The sequence below is a fragment of the Leopardus geoffroyi genome, chromosome C3 (assembly GCF_018350155.1).
Source record: "Leopardus geoffroyi isolate Oge1 chromosome C3, O.geoffroyi_Oge1_pat1.0, whole genome shotgun sequence".
Lineage (NCBI taxonomy): Eukaryota > Metazoa > Chordata > Mammalia > Carnivora > Felidae > Leopardus > Leopardus geoffroyi.
The window spans coordinates 62804475-62829028 of record NC_059338.1 but is presented as its reverse complement, the minus strand read 5'-3'; the positions used below and the strand labels follow the sequence as shown (position 1 = coordinate 62829028).

The window sequence follows — 24554 nt, the reverse complement described above, 5'->3', positions numbered from 1 at the left end:
CTTCCTCACCATGGAGGGAGCTTTCCTAGATAAGGTATTATGGCCATCTCAAATCCAATAAAATAGAAGATTTTAAAAAATGGAATTCACTAGGAAAAAAGTAATTTTTAAAGTTTCAGCTTATCAGAGGAAAACTTGGGTATTTATATGATATCTGTATTCTGGGCAGTTAAGTATAACATTGTTCTGTGTTCTGTGAATCTAGCAAGTTCCAATTTAACTTCCAACATGCCAGGAAAAATAGTCATCACCATTTGCCATCTGTGTCTAGTTGACTCTTTGTCTTTTTACAAATAATTTGTGGAAGTAAGGATAAAAGGATAATGAAAAACAACTTGAAATTTTAAGTAAAAATTAGTCATGACAAGCTCATATTTTTATTTCATATTTTTCTGGTTTTGAAAGGTACATAATACACAAAATGGGTATTGTTCATCAGTTGTCAAGGGAGACCTGGGATATATATCCGTTTTGTAAATGTTGCTTTTCAAATTTCAAGTACATATCCGGCTGGTTCTAGCTTATCATTATTTCTAGTTCTTCTTGCATTGTATTGTCAAAATGCATTATTTTTAAGACTTTGATAGCTTATAGTTTTATTAAGATGATAGCTTTCTTCTATTATTGCAAAACATTTCTCAGTTTTAGATTTGTTAACAGAAGGTTAATTTATTTCTTTTTACATCATCTTTGCTTCTAGTTACCTGATAGATACCTGCCTTGGGCATTTATCCACTTAGAAACTAAATCAAATAAGTGTTGGAAAACATCAAAAGATGAAAGAATGCTGTGAAAATGTGAAATACAGAATTGTTCAAGTTCTTATTGAAAAATATTTAATTATTTGTTGAAATGGTACTATTTTGGATATATGGGTTGGGTTAAAATATAGCATTAAAATTAATCTCACCTTTTATATTAACTTTTTTAATGCACCTACTGGAAAATTTAATAGTATATGTTTGGCTTGCATTTGGGGCTTGCACTATATTTCTGTTGGATAGCAGTGTTCTGGGCAATTCCATTTTCTTCTGTTTTCTTATTATGTTGGTCATTTTCAGCATAGTTAGAAATAATTGATGAGTAATGATAAAATAATGATGTGAAATAGCACAGTGTTTCAAAAAAAAAAAAAAAGGAAAAATAAGATCAGTAAGATCCCATAATGTATCTTAGAATCATAAAAAGGTCTAAAAGACTCATATGGCAATTGTGAAATAGAATAGCAGTTTTATTCCTTTTTTTTTTTTTAAGTTTATTTCTTTATTTTGAGAGAGAGAGAGGAGAGGGCATGTGCTTGTGAGCAGGGGAAGGGTTAGAGAAGAGAGAGAGAATCTCAAGCAGGTCCAGAGACCAATGCGGGGCTTGAACCATGATATCACGACCAGAGCTGAAACCAGGAGTCAGACGCTCAACTGACTGAGCCACCAGGTGCCCCAGTATTTCATTACTTTTATTCTTAGAATTCTTCTAAAGAACAAAAAGAAAATTTACTTTAAAAAATGGAATAGGGGCACCTGGGTGGCTCAGTCAGTTGAGCATCTGACTCTTGGTTTTGGTTCAGGTCATGATCCCACTGTTTTGAGTTCGAGCCCTGCATCAAGCTACTGATTGGGATTCTCTCTCTCTCTGCCCCTCCCCCACTCGCTCGAGCTCTCTCTCAAAATAAATAAATTTTTTAAAAAAGTAATGAAACATCAGACCTCACAAATAATTAGAATTGTCCGAAAAAAGCTAAAATTGAGTCCCCTGCATCCTGATGATATATCAAAAGTTAAGTATTTTACAATTTGCCAGCTTCACATTAGGAGCTTTTCTTAGCATCATTTTTAAATGCCTATATTTGTCTTGGCAGCATGATGGACTTAGAGGAGGTACAGCCTGGTTCTTTGTGTGTTCAATTATTAATAAAAGACTTAGTATGAAAATCATTTATCGGCCTATAAGATGCATGGCACATTTTGTAATACACAAGCTGTGTTAGCCACCGTAGCTAATGTATTTTTAAGTATAAGGTTTGAGTGTTTGTTTGTCTGAAATGTAATAATTAATACTTCATATATAACCTAAGATCTTTTTCTCTCTTTGTAGACTTTTGTGAATGATGTAAGGATTCCAGAACAGACTTATATCACCTTGAAACTTGAAGATAAGCTGAGATTTGGATATGATATCCTTATATGATTTTGTGCATTTATTGAATTTATTCATAAAGCTTTTCTGATGTACATTAACATTTCTTGATCTAAGAATTTTCAGTAAAGGCATGCTAGAAGTCTCTTTGCCCTCCCATACTAAAATACATGTTTAAAAATAATACATATATTTTCTGGTTGTTATGCCTATTCCTAAAAATAATCCTAGAAAAGTTGATGGACTCAGCTTTTCCCCCATCTCTATAGTTTCAGCAGTGGTATTTACATGTGTAATTTGGGTATCAGAGAATGTAACAAGGAGAGGACAAAGGACTGTTTAATATTAGCCCAGCCCAGGGATTTTGTTGTTGTTTGGATGAGCATGGCACAGATCAGTGTCCCGGGAGGAGTGTGAGAACTTATCCCTACCTTTTTTTCCCATTCGTACTTTTACTCTGTTTTAAGAATTCTGTCTCTATCACTTATTTAACTCAGATTTTTCAGTATCCTATATCTTCTGAGACCCATACTCCCTGGCTCAGTTCATTATACAGTTAGTGTGTACTTAAAATTCTTTCATTAAAAATAGGATTCTAGGGGCGCCTGGCTGGCTCATTCAGTAGAGCATGCGACTCTTGATCTCAGAGCTTGAGCCCCACGTTGGTTGTAGAGATTACTTAAAAATAAAATCTTTTAATAAGTAAATAAGTAAGTAACAAAATAGGATTCTAAGAAGTGAGTGGGGACGTGACTTTGTCCTCCCTAGGGTATAGTAAAGAACGACTGGTGAAGAAGAATAAAGCATTTCTATTCATATAAGGCAAAAAGCTTTGAAATAAAGGGGACTTACTTTATTTAATTAAAATATACATATTCCACCTTATACTGAATGTTTTTCTTGAGTTTTCATTTTTCAGTTACTACATTTATCTGGACTTTAATATTGAAGAATATATTAAACATTGGCAAGTCAGATGGACTTTTATCACTATACTATAGCAAATGTAGTCTCAGCTACCTGGAGTTGATGCATAGATAAAATAAATGTACTAACACTTTAAAATTGTTCTTTTTTTTTATTTTATTTTATTTTTTTTAATTTTTTTTTTCAACGTTTATTTATTTTTGGGACAGAGAGAGACAAAGCATGAACGGGGGAGGGGCAGAGAGAGAGGGAGACACAGAATCGGAAACAGGCTCCAGGCTCTGAGCCATCAGCCCAGAGCCCGACGCGGGGCTCGAACTCACGGACCGCGAGATCGTGACCTGGCTGAAGTCGGACGCTTAACCGACTGCGCCACCCAGGCGCCCCTTAAAATTGTTCTTAAAGCATAACCAGTTTTTTTTTTTTAGATTTAACTTAAGATTTATGAAAAATAGTTTTTAGCACATATGAACTTTATATTTGTACAGCAAAGGAACATTGAAAAGTGAAACCATTGAATCTTAGTATTTATGAGTTGTATGTTTTAAATCCTTTTAAGAATATGAATCACATAAAATGATTAAGAATTAACATTAAAGCCTTGATCCATGGACCATTTTCCACCAGCATAAAAAGTTTCATCAAACAATAAATGCAAATAAACATATTTTGAATTTAAATACCTCCTTAATCTGATTCAAAACATGAGAAAATAGAAAATCTGAGTTTCAATAAAACTCTATAATGTTTACTTTGACTTTTAAATCAAGAGAAAACTGTTGAGGGGCTCCTGGGTGGCTCAGTCGGTTGAGGGTCTGACTTCAGCTCGGGTCATGATCTCACAGCTTGTGAGTTTGAGCCCCATGTCAGGCTCTGTGCTGACAGCTCCGAGCCTAGAGCCTGTTTCAGATTCTCCTGGAGCCTGTTTTTTCTCTCTTTGCCCCTCCCTCGCTTGCTCGCTCTCTCCCTCTCTCAAATAAACATTAAAAAAAAGGAAAGAAAACAACTGCTGAGAAATAACTCCCGCTTTTACAATTTGTGTAGTGATTTCTTTTTTTTTTTTTTTTTTTTTTTTTTAATTTTTTTTCAACGTTTATTTATTTTTGGGACAGAGAGAGACAGAGCGTGAACGGGGGAGGGGCAGAGAGAGAGGGAGACACAGAATCGGAAACAGGCTCCAGGCTCTGAGCCATCAGCCCAGAGCCTGACGCGGGGCTCGAACTCACGGACCGCGAGATCGTGACCTGGCTGAAGTCGGACGCTTAACCGACTGCGCCACCCAGGCGCCCCTGTAGTGATTTCTTAGTAGTGAACTAATACATCCTTTTTTATATACCAGCTCATAATAGTCAGCAATAGGAGTTGCTGGGACAAATGTTTTGTTGGTTCCAAAGGACTTTCTTCATGTTATGAATCGGCGTTGAACCAGAACTGTTATCCAAATCTTCAGAGTAGGCTCAGTAAATTTTATTATTTTAAAATAGCATCTCCTATTGCTTATGATTTTTGAAAACTATACATAAATGAACATTAGGATGAAATTTTATTGTATGGGATGAAATTTTTAAAACAAATTTTATATGTTACATTTACCTGTTTTATATTTGGCTGAAATAATTGTGCTTTATTTTTATTAAAATTAAGCTTAATAGTTAGCCAGTTTACGAACTCCTCTTCTTTAGAGTGGAAAACTCTTTATTACAATGTCACAGTAATAGAAGGAACATCTTACCATGAATTGAGATAGAACTGAAGACACAAAATTTATCTGCCACAAGCGCTTTTCTAATTAAAGAAATTAAGTGATTTGGAAAAGCCAGTAGTGGAAGAAATATCCAAGTTTAAGAAATGACTATAAACTCATGAGGGATAATAATCCCTGCAGTAATCAAAAAGGAGCTCTTAAGTGTCCAAGTGGCCAAACTTTAGCAGATCTGCAAGCCTAAGGTTATTCACTTCACAGTTATTAAATGTGCGTATCTCCTGTGTGCTGGGAGATCCTTGTCCCCATGGTCTGGGGACACGAAAGTGAAAGAAACAGACCACTCTTTCCTCCTGGCGATTATACTTGTCCTCCTGGTGATTATACTCTAATGGGGTTGAAGGAAGCTGACAGCACACAAAAAAAGAATAGTAGAGGATGATAAGTTCTATGGAGAAAAAGTGTACCTGGGGGATCCAGAGAGCTCATGGTGGTGAGTGAGAGGTTGTAATTTTAAAAAAGGATATTCATGGAGCCCACAGTAGAGCAAAGATAAGGAGAAAGTAAAGAAGCTGGCCATATGGATATCAGGGGAAATTGCTCTTCAGGAAGATAGAAGAGTTAAATACAAAGGACTTGAAGTTTGGCATGTCTACATGGCCACTACATGTTTGGCATGTTTGAGGAACAGCCTTCAAAAGTCATTGTGGTTGGGACCAGTAAAGAGTAGGAAGATGGGGTATGGGAGTGGGGTGCACATCAGCCCTAACAGACCATTGCAAGGATTCTGACTTCTATTCTAAGTGAAATGGGGAGCCATTTACAGGGGTTTGACCAGAAGAGTGACATGATAATGACTTACTTAGAAACATCTGTGGCTATTCTTGTTCAAGAAGACTAAGGATGGAAGTGGGCCATGGTGAAAAGAGGGAGGTGAGTTAGGAGGCTGTGTAGTAGCCCCAAGTGAGTCAGAGGTTTACAGCAGGGTGGTGAAAGAGGAGGTGGTGAGGAATCAGATTATGGGTGCATCTTGAAGAGGAAGCCAGTAATATTCTTGATTAGATTGGAAGTAGAATGAAAGAAAGTCCAAGATTTGGCACTTGACCTCAGCATTTGGAAAAGTAGAGTCACCATTACATCTGACAGAATTCTGTGGGTAGAGTGAATTTCATGGAGAAAATGGGAAGAATCTTCTGAGAAAAACAAGCTTTTGGTTTAACTGACTTTCCTCTATTTTCTCTTTGATTTGTATCTTATTAATTTCTTTTTCCTAGATAAAAACTGAGGTTATTCATTTGAGACCTTTTTTTTAATATAGGCTTTTAGTTCTATAAATTTTCTCCTAAGTACTGCTCTACCGTTCAAAATACTTTCTGATTTCTCTTTATTTTTGAGTACTGGTTATTCAAATAATTTTGAATAAGTTTGTTAGTTTCTAAGTAATTTGGAGATTTTCCCAGAGACTTTCTGTTATTAATTTCTAATTTAATTCCATGATGATGAGAGAACATACTTTGTATGTCTCAGATCGTTTTAAATTTATTGAGACTTGTCCTATGGCCCAGAATATACCTAATTTATCTCTCTTGGTAAGTGTTCCATATGTACTTGAAAAGAATGTGCATTTCTGTTGTTTGGGTGGAGTGTTCTATTAATGTCAGGCCAATTTGGTTCACACCTTCTATATTTTACCGAATGGTTGTCTACTTGTTCTGTTAATTGAGAGATCAATATTGAAATCTTAGGCTATAATTATGGACTTGCTTATTTCTCCTTGCAGTAGTTTTTCTTCATATAATTCGAAACCTGGTTATTAGGTACATAAACATTTAGGATTAAAATGTCTTCTTGATGAATTGATCCCATTAATTATTATAAATTGACCTGCTGGGGGCACCTAGGTGGCTCAGTGGGTTGAGTGTTCAACTCTTGATATCAGCTAAGTCTTGATCTCGCAGTCATGAGATCAAGCCACAAGTAGGGCTTTGTGCTGGGCTTGGAGTCTGCTTGGGATTCTCTGGCTCCTTCTCTTTCTACCCCTCCCCAGCTCACACTTTCACTCTCCCTCAAAATAAATAAATAAACTTAAAAAAAATAAATAAAAGAAAATGACCTGCTCTATTCAAGACAATGTTCTTTGCTCTAAAATATAGTTTGTTTTGACATTGATTTAGTTGTTCCAGCTTTCTCTTTCTTCTTTCTTTCCTTTCTTTCTTTGGATTGCCGTTAGCAAGGAACATCTTTTCTATTCTTTTTTATATTCTTTTGCTTTTAACCTATTTGTGTCTTTACATTTAAAGTAGGCATCATACAGTTGGTATTTTTTTTTTTATTCAGTCTGATCATTTCTGCCTTAATTTGGGGATTTAGGTCTTTCACATTCAGTGTGATTATTGATGTAATTAGGTTTACCTCTGTCATCTTGATATTTGTTCTATTTGTGCCATCAGTTTTCTTTTTCCTCTAATTTATTTTGGATTTTTTGAACATTTTGTATGATGCCATTTTATGTCTTTTATTGGCTTATTAACTATAACTTTTTTATTTGATTGGTTGCTTCAAGATTTGTAGTTACTTCTTTAAGTTGTATCTTCAAGCAATATTATACCAATTCACATATAGTATAAGAACCTTACAGGGGCGCCTGGGTGGCGCAGTCGGTTAAGCGACCGACTTCAGCCAGGTCACGATCTCGCGGTCCGTGAGTTCGAGCCCCGCATCAGGCTCTGGGCTGATGGCTCAGAGCCTGGAGCCTGTTTCCGATTCTGTGTCTCCCTCTTTCTCTGCCCCTTCCCTGTTCATGCTCTGTCTCTCTCTGTCCCAAAAATAAATAAACGTTGAAAAAAAAAAAATTAAAAAAAAATAATTAAAAAAAAAAAAAAAGAACCTTACAGTAGTATACTTTCATTTCTTCTGTACTGACCTTTGTGCTATGATTGTCAAACTCTATTCTTAGATGTTACAAACTCCATACTACATTATTACAAGTGGAAGGCCAATTATCTTTTAATGAGATTGAAATAAAAATATCTTATATCTTTATGCCCATTGTACTCTTATAGCTTAAACCAGTGTAACTATCATTTCTCATGCTCTTCGCTCCTCTTTATAGATCTGTTCTTCTCATCTGATATCATTTCTTTCTGCTCAGGGCTTCCTTTAACATTTCTTGCAGTATGGTTTTGCTGGTGATGAATTCTTTCAGCTTTCATGTGTCTGGAAAAGTAGTAGTTAATATAGTAGTGAATATAGATTGGTAAGAGATCCAAGAACTGAAACCTATTCTATACCAGTATTAAGAGGTGGGAGAGATAAGGAACCAGTTTAAAAAAGATTAAGATGCAGGGGTGCCTAGGTGGCTGTCAGTTAAGCATCCGACTTTGGCTCAGGTTGTGATCTCATGGTTCATGAGTTCGAGCCCCGCATCGGACTCTGTGCTGATAGCTCAGAGCCTGGAGCCTGCTTCAGATCTGTGTCTCCCTCTCTCTGTGTCTGCTCGCACTCTATCTCTGTCTCAAAAATAAACATTAAAAAGAAAAAAAAATGGAATCACTGGTGAACTAGAAGGAATATCAGAATATGATATGGTTTCCATGTTTAGTGGAAAATGATTTAAACATTACTTAAATACCATAAATCTCAAAATCCTTACCATCTCAGTCACCTCAGGGTTATTATAAGAACCTAGTACCTTAATTTTTTTAATGGGCTGCTTTTTCCCAAAGTTGTTGTCTATTCCTATAATGTCCACAAAACGATTGGATTAATTGTATTAGAAACAAGGTAAAAATCATTGTCGTGGCTTTTAAGATGATGATTTATCTATAATTGGAACATTACCTATGGCATTGTGTGTTTGGGTCCAGATCATGGCTGCTAAAATGATCGGGAAGGGGATAAACATAACTAAAAATCAAAGACTCTTCATTTAGAGAAGTTAGGGTTCTTCCTGATTAATGTGATTGATGTCCACAACAAAGCATGAACACACTTTACAGATTTCAAAAATGGAGGATGTTTCCAAAGTTTGAGAGCGCTAAATTTAAGAAATTGACATGAGCTATTAGATATGGAATAAAGTCATAGAAGAAAAGTTTAAAGGAGTTGTTTTAAAACAAGGTTTTCTAAAAGCTGGACAAAGGAATTGATCTGCCAGAACAAAACGATACATCTTTCTGAAGATAAAGACAAACTTAAGCTAGTAGAAAGTTTGCTTAAAGAAATAAAATTTTACCCTTGGAAGGTTTTCTGCTATGAACTTTTTTTTTTTTTTTTTTAACTTTGGCGTCTTCTAGGACCTGCCTTGTTAATACAATGTGCAATCTATTTTAGCGTAATTGTGTATTTTATTATGAATGTAGTCAAACAAATTTCCCGTATGTATTTTTTATTGTTTATTTATTTATTTTGAGAGGGAGAGAGAGAACACGAGCAGAGGAGGAGCAGAGAGAGGGAGAGAGAGAGAGAATACCAAGCAGACTCCACACTGTCATCACAGAGCCTGATGGGGGGCCTGAACTCACAAACTGGGAGATAATGACCTGAGCTGAAATCAAGGGTTGGATGCTTAACCAACTGAGCCACGCAGGCATCCCTAAATTTCCCATATTTCTTTAAAACAATTTTTTGGGTTTTTTTTAATGTATGTTTATTTTTGAGAGGGAGGGAGAGAGAGGGAGACACAGAATCCGAAGCAGGCTCCAGGCCCTGAGCTGTCAGCCCAGAGCCCGACGCAGGACTAGAACCCACAAACAGTGAGATAATGACCTGAGCCAAAGTCGAACACCTAACCGACTGAGCCTCCCAGGTGCCCCTAAATTTCCCATATTTCTAAGGAGAAGATCCAAACAGACAAGTTTTTGGCTAACTTTAAGGAGAATTTTTAAGGGTAGTCTTACCTATATATGTATTTTAAATCACACATATAAGGCACATAAATTTTAGAAAAAGAATGTATTTTTCATTGTGTAAAATAATTCAGGTATTCTCATTTGTTGTGGCATCCAGTGTCTTCAACACCATGAAAGTCACATTCTTTTTAGTAATACAGTTTTTGAGAGAATATTGTATTAATGCCCATTAAACAGTTTGAAAATACAGCATCTTTTGAAACCTTAACACTGGAAACCTTGTACCAAGCAACAGAAGCTCATATATAATATTTGATTTCTTCTGTAAGTGTTTGGTATCTCCCGAGTGAAGCAACTTAAATTAATTTTTAAAATGATTTTTGAGACACATGTTCACACTGACACCTGTTGTTTTAAGGCCCTAGGAGTAACTAAAACTGTTCAAAATGTTGCCCTCCTTTTAGTTAGCTTTAATTGTCATTTAGATAAGATGTTTTATCTAGCTAAGATCATCTAGATAAGAGATAACATTTAGATAAGATGTTTTTGAATGCATTACTAGTATGCAGATGAGTTTCTTTGACCCCACTTGTAGATAAACATTTTTTTTTTTTAAGTTTATTTGGAGACAGCTCCCTGAAGGGAGCACAAGTGGGGGAGGGGCAGAGAGAGAGAGAGAGAAAGAGAGAATCCCAAGCAGGCTCCACACTGTAATTGTGGAGCCAGATGCTGAGCTCAAACCCACAAACCAGGAGATCATGACCTGAGCCACCCTGGTGCCCCAGTAAACATTTCTTGAATAAACTGAGCATAGGGAAGATGTAAAATCGCAATCACAGCCCGATGTAAAGAAACAGGGAAATAACCTAACAAATACAATTTTTAATAAGTAGGATTTTAAACTTTTTATAACTTAGGAAGTTACATTAGGAAGAAGGTAGCTAAGCTGGAATTAGGGCAGTCTCAGAATCTCCCAGCCAGACCGGTGTTCTCAGGTGAACTCATGACCCAAACAAGAGGATCCTTGAAATCTTTGGTTTCACACACATGAAACTTTTTGAAAGATAAAGTGTTTGACCCCAAGAAGTGTGGGCTCTCTCAAGTTTTCCCAGATCTTCAAGGAGTCTTAAGTGTAAACTTAAGACCCCACACTAGCCTTAGGGGACAGCCTGGAACTCCCTCAGCAATAAACTTGAATGGAGCGCCGGAAAACCCCCAGAGCAGGCTAAAATCATTGGTGTTTCCCATTGAAAAAATGGAAATAGCTTTCTGTTTTTTTGAGACACTGTGTTTTCCATTGGAAGTATGCAAATGCTGTGAATCTCCTCCAGCTGTTCATGCATTTCTTGGGTGTAAAACAAAGTTACTGGACTTTTATTTTTCATTAAGTATGAAATTACTAATTATGAAATACTTATTTTCATATATGTCAGCAAATATGTATCAGCATATACATATAACAAAAAAGGAAAATTCTAATATTGCACAGCTACAGGAACCCTGGACTGGGTTTCAGCTGACAAGATTCTCATCTTAGGTTTTGCCCTTCCATTCCTCAAGTTCCCTATGTATAGAAGAGAAGGATGAGACATTAAACAGGAATTAAACAGGATAGTCCCTAAAGCTCTTTACAATTCCAAAAAATTCTGAATTTTTATCATTTTAATGAACAGAAATAGAAATTAAAAACTCATTTGCAAGTTTACTGCTCCTTATGCATGGGAACTGTTTTTACCCCAATCATTAGTGATAATTACAGCTTTCTAGCCTTGAAGTCATAGGGTGCTATGAATTGGTAAAGGATAATAGAATTTAGTACATGGTTATAAAAGTCCTTTCAGTACAGGGTTAAGTAATGGTGGGAAATGTGACCTCTACTGTTTAGTGAAAGATGTTTTTTAATATACAGAGGCATTGTTCTTTTTGGCATAATAATGAAAGCACCCATTATTTCTAGCATATTTGGTTCTAATTGTATAGAATCAGTTGTTTGTCAATGTGATACGACCCTGATTGCAATGTCTGGAGGAAAGGGGTGATTGTGGTTGTTGTAAGGACCCTAATTATAGAATTTCTTTTGCACTTTCAGAGTGAGCTTCATTTTTTATCAATGCTTGTGAAGTCTGAGTAATCGAATTCTTTCAGGATTTGCTGTTGGATAATCACTGATGACATACTTCCTTTTACATTTTTGTGATTAAGTATTAATATAATTTGATCCAGGTGCTTTTTCTTCTTTGTAGTCATATTGTTTGATTGTGAGAACTGAACATGTCTTTGTGCTCTGATTTATTACCCAGTTATTTACGTCCTGAAGGCCGTTATTAAGTTTAGAATTATTTGCTAGATGTTAAGATTTTTCTCTAGTATGTATTTTTTTTTTAATGTTTGTTTATTTTTGAAAGAGAGAGAGAGAGAAGGAGAGCACAAATGGGGAGGGGCAGAGAAAGAGGGAGACAAAGAATCCAAAGCAGGTTCCAGGCTCTAAGCTGTCAGCAGAGAGCCCCATGCGGGGCTCAAACCCACACACCGTGAGATCATGACCTGAGCTGAAGTGAGACGCTTAACCAACTGAGCCACCCAGGTGCCCCAAGATTTTTCTCTGGTATTTAAAAAGTAAAGTCCTCACAGTTATGAGCATATTTTAACATTTAACTCTTAAGGGGAATATGATACTTCTGTTGTAATTACCTATTGAAAATAGGACAATTCCTAAATTATCTTTGATTATTTTAAGCTTGATTATCACAATTTTGAAATATATTCTTCCTTAGCCTTGTTTACATACAAATCTTTTCACTGTAGTTCGAGGAGAAATGAGGGTCCCTGAAGAAGCACTAAAGGTAAAAATTTTTTATTCTTTTCCTTTGTAAATCCACCATTTGCTAGGGTCGATTTCACTCCTGGATGTTTCACTTTCATTTTTAAATGTTTTATAGCATGAGAAGTTTACCATTCAGCTTCAGCTGTCCCAAAAATCTTCAGAATCAGAGTTATCAAAATCTGCGTGTGCCAAAAGCCTGGATTCAAAGGGAGCAGATACATCAGCAGAGGTGCAGCATAAAGCCACAGAAGCACTGAAGTCTGAGGAAAAAGCCATGGGTAAGTTAGCCTGTTTGAAAATACCATATTTATACGTGGTTATGAAGAAATTGCATCCTTTGTTCTAAAAAAGTTGGCCATGTCCATATAAATTTGTAATAATGACAATTTTAGAGTAGGTTTTAATATAGCCAACGCTTTCATTAGAAAGCATTTTATAACACATAATTATATATGACAGTTATATGTAGGTGTGTTTAATATATTTAAATATTTGAGAGAAATAAATATAGTTTTCAATATTTTTATTTAATGTTTGTCTGTTTTTTTTGAATTATAACAAGTGAATTAAAAGGAAATATCCAGGGGCACCTGGGTGGTTCAGTTAGTTGAGCGTCCAGCTTTGGCTCAGGTCATGATGTCATGGTCCGAGAGTTCAAGCCCTGTGTCAGGCTCTGTGCTGACAGCTCGGAGCTTGGAGCCTGCTTCGGATTTTGTGTCTCCCTCTCACTCTGCCCCTCCCCTGCTCGTGTTCTGTCTCTCTCTGTCTCTCAAAAGTAAATAAATGTTAAAAAAAAATTTAAAAATAACAATAAAAAATCTAAAAAATAAAAGGAAATATCCAATGATATTATGTCATCATAATTATTATTGTATATATGATGTTCCAGGAACTGCTCTACATAAATAATCCTATTCATACAAAAACATTTTTTTTTAATTAATAGAATAGGCATTACCAAATTTGCTCAAATATAAATCTACTAGTCATGTTAACATCTAGGTTAAATTTAGTTACTGTACAGTCCCCCTAGGCTTAAAAAAACTTTTTCATGGTCATTCATACCAAAACTTACTTTTGTCTTTTTTATCTCGACTTACTTAATGAGCCATTTCTGTATACCAAAATACTGAGTACACCTTAGCAAAAAGCTATTAGGTTACAGCAGTGTGCATTACTTAGATACCAGCCAGTGCAAAATTTCATTTATTTAGTCATGTCCAACATTGAATAAGGTCTGACACAAAAACTAAGTTTTTCAACTTAGAGTACTCTTCAACTATCTAGACTATATGTTGTTTTCATTTAATAAATTAGCCAGGCAATTCTAGCATTCTGCAAAACCATTTTTTTTTTTTCTGTTTCATATGCTTTAGACAGATTTTTTTTCACCTTTTCCAGATATTTCTGCGATGCCCCGTGGTACTCCATTATATGGGCAGCCATCATGGTGGGGGGATGATGAGGTGGATGAACAAAGGGCTTTCAAGTCAAATGGCAAACCTGAAGAAAAAAGTCATGAAACCGGAACAGCAGGTAAGGAAAATCTCAAGACTGTGACATTAAATGGACATTCGGGGAAGAATTTGTAATTAAACAAAAATCTGGCAACTCTGAAAAAAAGATACCTACTACTCCTTAATTTAATAAAAAATGTTGATGAATGTCTTAATGATGTTGTCATTTTAAGTTTATTGTGAATGATTCTCATATAAAGTATTAATTCCAGTATCATTTTATTTAAAAGGTTTTTCCAACTTATGAGATTAAAACTTGGAAAATAGATTAATAATGTAATTGAGCATTTAAGGTATTTAAAAAGAATTATTAAAATGTTTCAATTAGACCAAAATAGTGGGCACAAACGAATTGTGTGTTTCCTTAGATTCACAGGTATATAATCATGTTTTTAAATGAACAGTTTCTGTTATGTTCAGAAATGTGATATAAAATTAAAACTTATTTAAAACCTCAGTTTGCTTTGTTTGTTGGGATATGGTAGCAAGACTAGCCAAGTTCAGCCAGAATGAAAAATTAGTTCTGGGTCACATTAATAGTCAAGGAACATATTCTTGTGTTGCTGGAGGGATTTAGTAATGAACCAAGTGCCCTTAAGCCAGCAAGGGTCAAGATTTCCAGGAAATGAATGGAGGTGTCATTCGTCACGTAAGGACTTGGCAAAGACATCAACACCAAAGGGTGAAACGGGCAGTTTCTATGATAATGTCAGATAAGGATCCAGAACTGTAGGAATTGAACACAGGTACCAGGGAGCAGTCTGGAAAACCAAGTCTGACTGAGTCAAAGATAGATCCCAGCACAACTCTTCTCAATTTTCTACCTTCGACCCTAATTGTACAAGATAATAAATAAATAAATTAATTAATTAATTAAGAACACTGTTTTTTAAATATGTGCTAATTTGACCTTGGACAGGTCCGAGAAAGCTGGCTTTATCAACTTGATTTTACAAGTGCCCCAAACTGAAGTTGTCGACTTTGCAAATAAATTCCCATCGTAGCTTCCTTGTTTCTCTCCACCAGCAGTTTTCTTCATGTCCAAGCTTAGAAATACCTAGTATTCATACTGAGTATCATTCAGCATTACATCAGATGCAAATAACAAATGCTACCTGAGACTGAACAGGAAAGAAATTTCCTGGCTTAAATAACTGTACCTCTTCAGGGTTGGCTAAGGCATCTCTACAGAGTCATCAGCAACTGGTTTTTCTCCCTTTCTCAGCCCTTCAGTCCACAGTGGGCGTATAGGGCCGCATAGGGGGGTGTCTCCCCTCATGGCCATCTGTGTGAATGAAACTAAATTCTTAAATGATTATCAGCTTATGTGGCATGTCTCATTGAGTGTCATTTTTGCCAGATGACAAAAGCTGTCTCATAATCTTGGGATTATTTTTGAGTAAGAAGGAATTAAGTGATTTATGTTTGTGTTAAATTGCTTGAAGAACCCAGCCAGATTTAGCCTATTAGGTGTCTTGTGAGAGAATCTTATCTGCTTTCTTATGTTAGTGCAAGGATGTTGTTTCAGATTTATCATTGGCAGTTTTTACAATATAGGATGAGGGGAACAGTTTACTGACCTGAAATAACTTATGATACTAGCCGAGATTGTAGAATCAGTTTGAAGATGGGTACTTATTTAATTTGATCATTTTGAAAGTGTTATTAAATGTTTCCAGTTATGAAATATAAGTGATTCATTTATGCTTTAAGCATGCAACTTGTAAATACAAAAAGTGACTTGCTTCTTGGTTACCCATTATTAGAATGCAAAATCTTAGTAATTGTTAGGAGGGGGGAACATTTCAGAAAAGCTAATAGAGTATCTGTGACCTAGTAATTTGTTATGTCCCTCTCAGTGGGTCCACATGTATCCAGAATCTCCTACAGACCTAACCCTGGAAGCAAATGTATATACTGGAGCAATGAAATTGTCCGAGTATTTTTAGTCCAATTAAAAAAGAGAACTGCCCTCACTTTAGCTATAGGTGCGCCCAGGGCCTGCTAACTTGGTGTAAACATTTATGTAGGTTACATCTAAAGGTCTTCTAGTGTTGCAAAGGTGTGTTTGAAAAGAAGGTGTGTGCAGCTGTGAGGAATAAAGCTCTGGCTCTTTTACATTGATTTTCATCTAATCACACTAAATTTGGAAACTTTCAAGTTGTGACTCCTTTTGCTGTTTCCTAGTCTTTATTTGCAGTCCTTGAATATGCCAGGCTGGATGTATGTTGTAGGCTGAGTGAATGTGCTTTCATCATTGCCTTTAGCATCTGGAATTGAATATTTCTTAATTTCATACAGAAGAATGAAGGGAATGGCTTTTCTGGAGGTGTATTGTCCCCATTTTCTCTTCTGATTTAGATAAGCAATTCTAGCAAATCAGTTATTAAATAGTTTTAAATACCTAGCAGTTGAGATTATGACAGACTATTAGTTACTCAAAATATTAGTATATTTAATATATTAATTTACTTAATTTGGTATAAACAGAACTGAGTTTGAAGGTAAATGAATGTTAAATTCACAGATTTCCAGAATCTGTTCCATCAGCGTTCTGAGATAGAGCTGTTTTATTCTTCTGTATTAATTTTCCCAATAATTTTTCTAGTAGGCCTACATTTCCCAAGTATAGTAGGTCCACACTTGATCTGTTTTTATCATCTCCAGAGAGATGAATTCCTTCACGTAATGAATTTTCCAAATGACTGAACTTTTACAACTGACAATTTCTGTAAAAGTTTGACCATTTTCTACATTTCTATTAATGAATTACCCATATCACTGTCTTCTCAAGTGGAGAAGCCTGAATGTAATACAAGTTTCTGGTTTATGACCCAAAGTCATCATGATGGATGTCACTTACTGCAGTGTGTTACATCACATGACAGCCTTGGGAGACATTACAGGGTGTGGGACTGTTGGCCCTCTGCACAGAATGGTTCTGGACTGTTGTGGTTCTGAGCTGGGTCCCAAGCTCTTGTTTTTTGTCTTACTCTTGCCATCTGTCTGACCCTTACTTCTTGGTGCAGTGTATCTTACCTTAATCCTCACTTCAGGTTTGCTACATGTGTCTGTGCAGATAGTAAAAAGACTCTTGAGTGAGTGACTTTTCTGTTAGTAAAGGTCATGAATATGGGAGTATAGGTGTTATTGTATCCTTCTTGAGTTTTTTAGAGTTAGTTTTTCTTGTTTCCCTAATTCTTAGCTATGTTGGAGAGTTGGGGAAAAGAGAGAAACATTTATTTGTGTGCCTACTTTGTGCCAGGCTTTGTTCTGGGCAATGTACATTATGTCACTTAATACTGAACCTCACTGGATCATGACAGTGATCTCATGGATAGATACCATTATTTCCGATGAGAAAAATGAGAATTAAAGACTGACAGACACAGGATTCAACATATCATAACATGCTGCCTTTCCCCTCTACTGTGCTACCTGATGTTGCAAGATAACTGATTTCTGGGTAAGTTGTGTAAGTCTCAGGTTTCCAGTCCTTGAAGTAAAGGTGACTTGGATGTAGGACTAAGGGGTGATAACCTTTAAAACAGTGGTGTGCGGTTGATCTAGGCTGTTTTTATGTGTTATAATGTGAAAACATGTTGAAAGTATGTCAATATTAACTGTGAACTTTTCCTTCACAAGGAAGGAAAATTAGGAAAATATTCCTTTAAATCATGAATGACAAATAGATGGTTAAGTGTTGTACCCCCGGAGCAGCTTTTCACGGTTTGGGCTTGCACTTCAGCCACATCATTTTATTTGGGTATCTGGTGGTGGTAGTAAGAAAGTACCACCCCTTATTCCCAGCCAGTATTATCCTGTTGCTAGAAAGATGAGCAAAGCAGATAATAAATGACTCAGTGATTGTATACATGTGTATAGATAGATAGATACATAGGTAAGAGAGGATAGGTTTATAAGCCAGTTGTCCTATATGGAATTGACCAAGTACAGTACACCGTAATGAACAGGAAATAAGTCCATGTATGAAAAGCTACAAATAGCATTTATTAGTGAATTCATTAATACATGGGAAGTGCCTAATTTTACTGTCATGGAAATTTTAAATGACAGGCCTTCAGAGTAAACAGAATCCAAGTGAACGTTTTTTTATTAAGATAAAGATGAATTAACTCTGAAAGAAATTTTTAAAACATGACTTAGGTTATTTAGTCTTGTATAATCTCTTCTTCCAATTAGCATGTAAAATTTTTGCTTTGATGTATTTTCTGATGTACATTTTTCATTTTCAGTTATAAGAAAAATTAAGTATACTTTGATAAGAATAATTTTTACATTGAAAGTTGTTTTTGTTAGATACTCGGTTTACCTTCTGTGTAGTGTTTTGTTTTGGGAGGCGGGGGGACTGGAGCTTGATGTTCTCTATACCCTGTTCCACACCTTGGATGACAGCAGTGTTGCTGTCCCCTTCTTGTTACCTGAAAGCAAACAGTTTGATGTTTGTTTATATTCAGAGAGTACTGCCAAGAATTCAATTACAGCACCTGAAGAATCCCATCAAGATCTAATATTCGATGCTTCAAGAGACCAAATATTACTTCACTTAATTGGGGAATGACTGGAAACAGCCTAGTCTCCCTGTATTGCCTTTCCTCCTAATAAATTACCTGCATACGGTTTTCCCATCAATCTGTTTAAAAACGGAGTACTTTTATGAGCTTTAGGAAAATGTTTTTCATTTGAACTCTTAATCATCTTAATAATGGCTATGGTTCTTTTGCTTCCTGAAAAATAGAGCAGCTTAATCTTTTTTATTTCTTTATCTATTTATTTTTTGCATTTGTAGTATCTGGTAACACAGTTTACAAAAATTTTTCAGTTATCATTTTCATTTATGTATTTTGTTTACTTATTCATTTACATATATTATGTATAAATGCATTTTTATACCTTTATATTCAATTCTGAGACAGCAGAACAATAGTGACAGCACCCCAGCGTTGCTCACTTCTTCTGCCAACTCTGGTTGTTTTGATCTGAGATTTAATTCAGCTTTCCTCCAAGAATTCTTGACACTTGTGCATATTCTGACACATGTATAGACATATACGTGAATTTTCTTCTGGGCTTATTGGCTGGCAACTAAATTTTCTATTTTTAACCTATTTCTTTCACACTGCTGCTTGGATCGCAGTGCCGCAAGCAAACCCATGTTTTATCTTTAGTTATTCTTTCATTCTTTACAAAATGTATCCATCTTCTCACAAGGATCGCACATCAATGTTATTTTTGTAATTGGAGAAGTAATGCCTCTCAGTGTCATGGTGAAGAATGGTAAGTGGAATAATTACTTCTAGAATATTGCTCACATGGTGACCTCATGTTTATTTTACTTTGTGCAGAAGCTGTACTTTTTGTTCATACATATTTCATCCTCCTGACTTGATAAGGAAATTCCTATTTTTTCTGTCACTCTAAGATATGTATGTTGAACGTGCATCTCCATCCCCATTTGATTTCAGTTCTTTTGCACTTGGGTGATTTCTGGATCCAATTTGGAAAAAATACGGTCTAGCCATGAAGGATCCATCTCTTGCTGTCACGGCTTCTCTTGCATCTTCTGTTGGTACCTGAACGCTGTGTTTATAGTCGACATCTCTTCTCTCTGACATTTGCCGGTTTTTCATCCAGGCTCTGATCTGCCTTCTGATTCTCATGGCGTAATACAAATGGCCATGATTATATTTCCTTCTGTGCTAGAAGCTCCCAAATATTTTGAATTTTCTCTTATTTTTTTATTAGGGTGCAGCATAGATGCCAAGCACGTTGAGGAACAATCTGCAGCTGCAAGTGAAGATGTACTTTTCCCTCTCTGTAGGGAACCGAGTTACTTTGAAATCCCTACCAAAGAATTTCAGCAGCCATCACAAATAGCAGAGAGCACTATTCATGAAATCCCGACAAAAGACACACCAAGTTCCCATACAGCAGGTGCAGGGCATGCTTCATTCACCATTGAATTTGATGACAGTACCCCAGGGAAGGTAACTATTAGAGACCATGTGACAAAATTTGCTTCTGAGCAGCGCCACAAGTCCAAGAAGTCTTCTCCTGGAACTCAAGACCTACCAGGGATTCAAACAGGAATGATGGCACCGGAAAATAAAGTAGCTGACTGGCTAGCACAGAACAACCCTCCTCAGATGCTATGGGAAAGAACAGAAGAGGATTCCAAAAGTATTAAGAGTGATGTTCCAGTTTACTTGAAAAGGTTGAAAGGTAAAGTGAATTACTTGATCATTTCAGAACTTGCTGTTTTGTGACAAAAAAATTCAGTCTTCACAGTTACCAAACTACTGCTAGATAAAAAATTATATGGTAGGAAACTTCAGCTCTTTCAAAGCTTCCTGTTTTGATTTTGAAGCTCAGAAGCAAACCATACTCCCCATATCCACCTTACTCATTGAAAACAGTCTGCTTTCATTTTCTTGCCAAAACCAGATTGGTTTTGTGAATTTATATTTATGCCATTAAAAATATTTCTTTTCCTATGGAAATAAAAGATTCATTCAGTTCACCTGTGGAATTCCCTTAGAAGACCTTTCTCATCGTTTTCTTGACTTAAGGAAAAGATGTGTTCAATTCTGTTCTTCTCTATCGTGATACTTCAAGTGAAATGTCAATGTCTCGATTTTGAAAGAAATTTTAAGCCATTTGATAATGGGCGAGAAGTTCTACATTAATAATAATAGTCACATTGGGGTTTTTTAAATGTTTATTAATTTTGTGAGAGACAGAGAGAGAGAATCAGTCCGAAGGAGGCTCCACCCTGCCAGTGCAGAGCCCGACATGGGCCCCAAACTCGCTAACTGTGAGATCATGACCTGAGCTGAAATCAAGAGTCAGACACTTGCTGACTGAGCTACCCAGGTGCCCCAGTAATACAGTCACATTGTTGAGAAAATGTTTCAAACTTTTCTCAGTGGTTATTCGTGAAACAAAATTCTTGGTTTAGAGAACAAAATTCTTGGTTTAGAGATACTGGGAATTAATTGAATTAAAAATGTTTTTGATATTAAAACTTATGAAACCACAATTGAGTGTTTATTTGTGAAGTAGTCAGTATATGCTTTATTAGTATAACACTTGGCCAAAATTAGTCAGATGCCTATACCTGTACAACAGGGTATCAGCTGAATAATTTTTCTATTGTTTTGCTCTATCTTAATTACTCTATCTTAATTTTATTTCATAAGCTATCATTAAGAGAAATGACTGCATGCTAATATGACCATTCTGTTACTATACAAGGAGTTAATGAGCTTTAACAAATGCTAATTGAGGTCACTGTATCCCTAACACTTCACCTGGGACTTAATTATGTGGCAAGTACTCAGTAATTTGAATACACAATGAATGACTTTGCTATCAATGATAAGACGAACCCTGGCTTAACCTGTACTTTATGCCCTGGGATTTTGGTCAAGTACTGAAGAAATACCTGTTCTGATTTGCTTCTAAGACATTTCAGGATAGTGAGGTGGTGTGATTACCTAATTCTTTGCTGGGGCCTATTACTAAATCTAATTATAATCATAAGCAATTGCCTGCATTATACTCTTCATATTGATTGTTATCTTTTGCCTCTGTCAGATAATATTAAATTCATAACTGAGAACTATATATTTACGTATAGGTGAAAGCTCACAGATAAAAGCTACCCATCTGTATGCTGACCATTTGTAAGAATCAATAAATAGTACTGATATCCAAGTGTAATATAAAAGGTAGCATAAACCTTGACAATTTAGAAATGACATGGTCTTTCTCAAACTACTTTTAATAAATGTGCCAAAAGTGAGCTAAAAGGTTATTTTAAAAGTTGCCATTTTAAAATACCTTTATCCCTTTATTTTATAACTGTTTTTTTTTAGTCATCATAAGCATTTTCTGTATTAGCTATTATTTTTAAGCCATCATTTTTAGCCATTCTCTTCTTGAACAAGGCCCATCTGTAAGCCTGATTCCAAACAGAGGCATTAATGCCCATAATCACACTGTATCTGTGCATTAATGATATTTAAAAATTTTACCAGAAATTATACAAATTGCTGTTTTCCCTCAAAGTTGATTTATGGGTAGACACGTGTTCTAGTATATTGCCATCGCTCAGAACTCTTCTTTTGGATTGGTCTTCAGACCATTTTACAAAAAAATATCTTTGTGAATATAACTCATTTTTGGTTCAAGATAGATCCATTTTATTGCTCCAGTTATATTTATAAATGACATTTGATTTTTTTCCCAAAGTCAGATATGCCATCATTAGACAGAATTTCCACAATCTAGGTAGGATGTTGAAAGTGTACACATAGACTTTAAATAAAGGTAACAATTTTACATTAATTAGACTTCCAGCAGTTATTTGAATCAGTCTCAAAAATTAAAAGTAAGTAAAATAAAAGCAAAAATCTTTGCTCCTACAAGAGTAAAGTGCACGCGCTTTGGGACAGTGAAGAAAATCATGCTCACAAAGCCCGTACACTTTTCCCTTTAGGAGGCTTGCAGCTTCTTTTGACCACAACGTCTGACCTGGTACAGCTAACCTACCCCCAGAAATACTGAACAGACTTCAACATATTTAGGCGTGGTTGATGGTAGACAACGCAGAAACTCGGAGAGGAGAGTTTCCCAGTGATTTTTGTTGTTGTTGAGTACAAAGAGAAATTGCAGTTCTTGCCAGGGGTCTCCCCTTTTGTAACACTGAAAAATACAAGAAGGAATAGCAATATTCCATGAAAGAAAATGGCTAATCCATAAAAAGTTTTAAACTGTAACTTAAAAAATACCAAAAGGACCCAACACCACTTAAGTGCCAAATTTTACACGTTGGTACAAGAGCTGAAGTCTTGTAAAGATGGTGTTTTCATGTTGTATATGTGTTCTGTGTGGGCTATTTGGTCTTATTGGTACAGAAATTTAGAGTTTAGTTATTACTGGCTCTTGGAAACTGGATTCCTTTCCAGTTCAGCCAGTGCAACAATAAAAAAGATTGTAAAATAGCATGTTTTCAATGCGTTTTATATTTGAATTAGTGGTTTAGTTTGGTTTTGCGTTCCATTTGCTATCCTTGATTCCTTGCTTAATTGCCTGAGGGTGGGGATTCCATTAATTAAACACCTGTTTGGGTTTTATTATTCTTTTCAGATTGCATTTTGAATAATTGCTAATTTGAAGAAAGATTTTCAGATTTGTTGTTGTATCTGATGTTTATGACATTCGTCAGTTTTGTTTTGCTGGGAAGTGCCTCCCTTCGTGTTGGTTTAATTCCCTCCCTTGGCTTCCCTTGCCTGTGACCTTTTCAAAACATTACCCTTTTCTGTGGATTCTTTCTAGCTTCTGAGTCTTCTCACACCTTTTATGTACATTTTTACAACTAGTCTTCTGTTAAATCATTAGCACCAGTTGGTAACCTCTAAGTACATTTAAAACAAAAAACAAAAAAGGACCCCATGAGTATTAAAATTCCCCTTTCTCTTTTGGATGTGTGCCCTTTGCCCCTCCCAGCCAATGCATCGTCCAGTTCTGATCATTGTCTTGTTTGTTACTACATTATTCAGCAGGTCTTCAGATTTAGAATTTGTAGCCCAGGAAAGATTTAAACTCAGACTTGGGACTGGAAGCACTTTTCTTCCAATGAAGCCATCATTTAAGCCCTCGTTTGTAATTCATTCAGTCTAAAACTGAATAATTTAGGAAGCATAGAAAAATTCTTGACCTTCAAAAAAATGTATGCTATAATAATATAAGTATCATTTGATAATTTCTTCTAATGTACTTATTTAAATACTTAAAATTCTAAATCATTGAAAACAAATTTCTCTAATGTTTCACATTTAATCCCTAGTAGAACTATGAAGGGTAACAGAAAAGCTGTTAGGAACCTAATGTTTCAAAATTCAAACATATTCTAACTTGACTCTATATGCTTTATAGAGAAGACAGATTTTTAGCTGGTTATATTTAGCACCCTGCCATTTGCCCAGAAGGTGGTTAGATTTATATAGGATTTCATAGACGATGCTATTCTGTGATAGGCCTTTAGCATGCTTTATTTAACTCTTTGAAGCCACCAGAGTTTAGAGCACAAATGTAAATTTGCAAAACTTCTCATAGCCAGAAAGACACTTGTAGAGAAGTGTATAGTAATTGGTGGAAACTACAAATTTGTATCTTCGTATTAAAATTTTGTATACTTTTTATAAAAGTATGCTGTAGTTTTAGAAGTATTAAACATTGTCAAAATTCACCACATTTTATGGCATTTGTGTTCTATTTTACTGTGTAGTGATAAGCATCTCAGGAGGATCACTCTCTTTTCTCTTTTCCTCTCAGGCTAGAAGCCAATTTTTGATTGCTAAAGAAGGTGTAAGGTTTGGAGGCCGGATTAACGTTTATTAATGTTATAAATACAGACTACCGCAGATGATATAGCATTGCTTATCTGTTAAGGCATTAATGAATCATTAGAAAGTTAAAAATTTGGAGAAAGAAAAGCAGTCCTATTCATTTATTTATAAAGGACCTCATTGTTGGTTGAGAAAATTTGAATGTGAGCGTTGCAGTTGAGGGGAGTT

At 35.7% G+C, this 24554-nt stretch overlaps 1 protein-coding gene across 24 annotated transcripts in view; it reads left to right on the top strand.

Moving 5' to 3' along the window:
* Positions 1-24554, top strand: part of CEP170 (centrosomal protein 170) — a 127536-nt gene that overhangs the window by 54412 nt on the left and 48570 nt on the right. For 23 of the 24 annotated variants that reach the window (XM_045453148.1, XM_045453147.1, XM_045453143.1 and 20 more), the window contains 5 exons: positions 2092-2170; positions 12397-12455; positions 12552-12714; positions 13838-13972; positions 19720-20196. In XM_045453148.1, the coding sequence (XP_045309104.1) occupies positions 2092-2170; positions 12397-12455; positions 12552-12714; positions 13838-13972; positions 19720-20196 (913 nt within the window). The remainder of the gene's footprint in view (positions 1-2091; positions 2171-12396; positions 12456-12551; positions 12715-13837; positions 13973-19719; positions 20197-24554) is intronic. The other variant, XM_045453146.1, reaches the window with a different exon arrangement.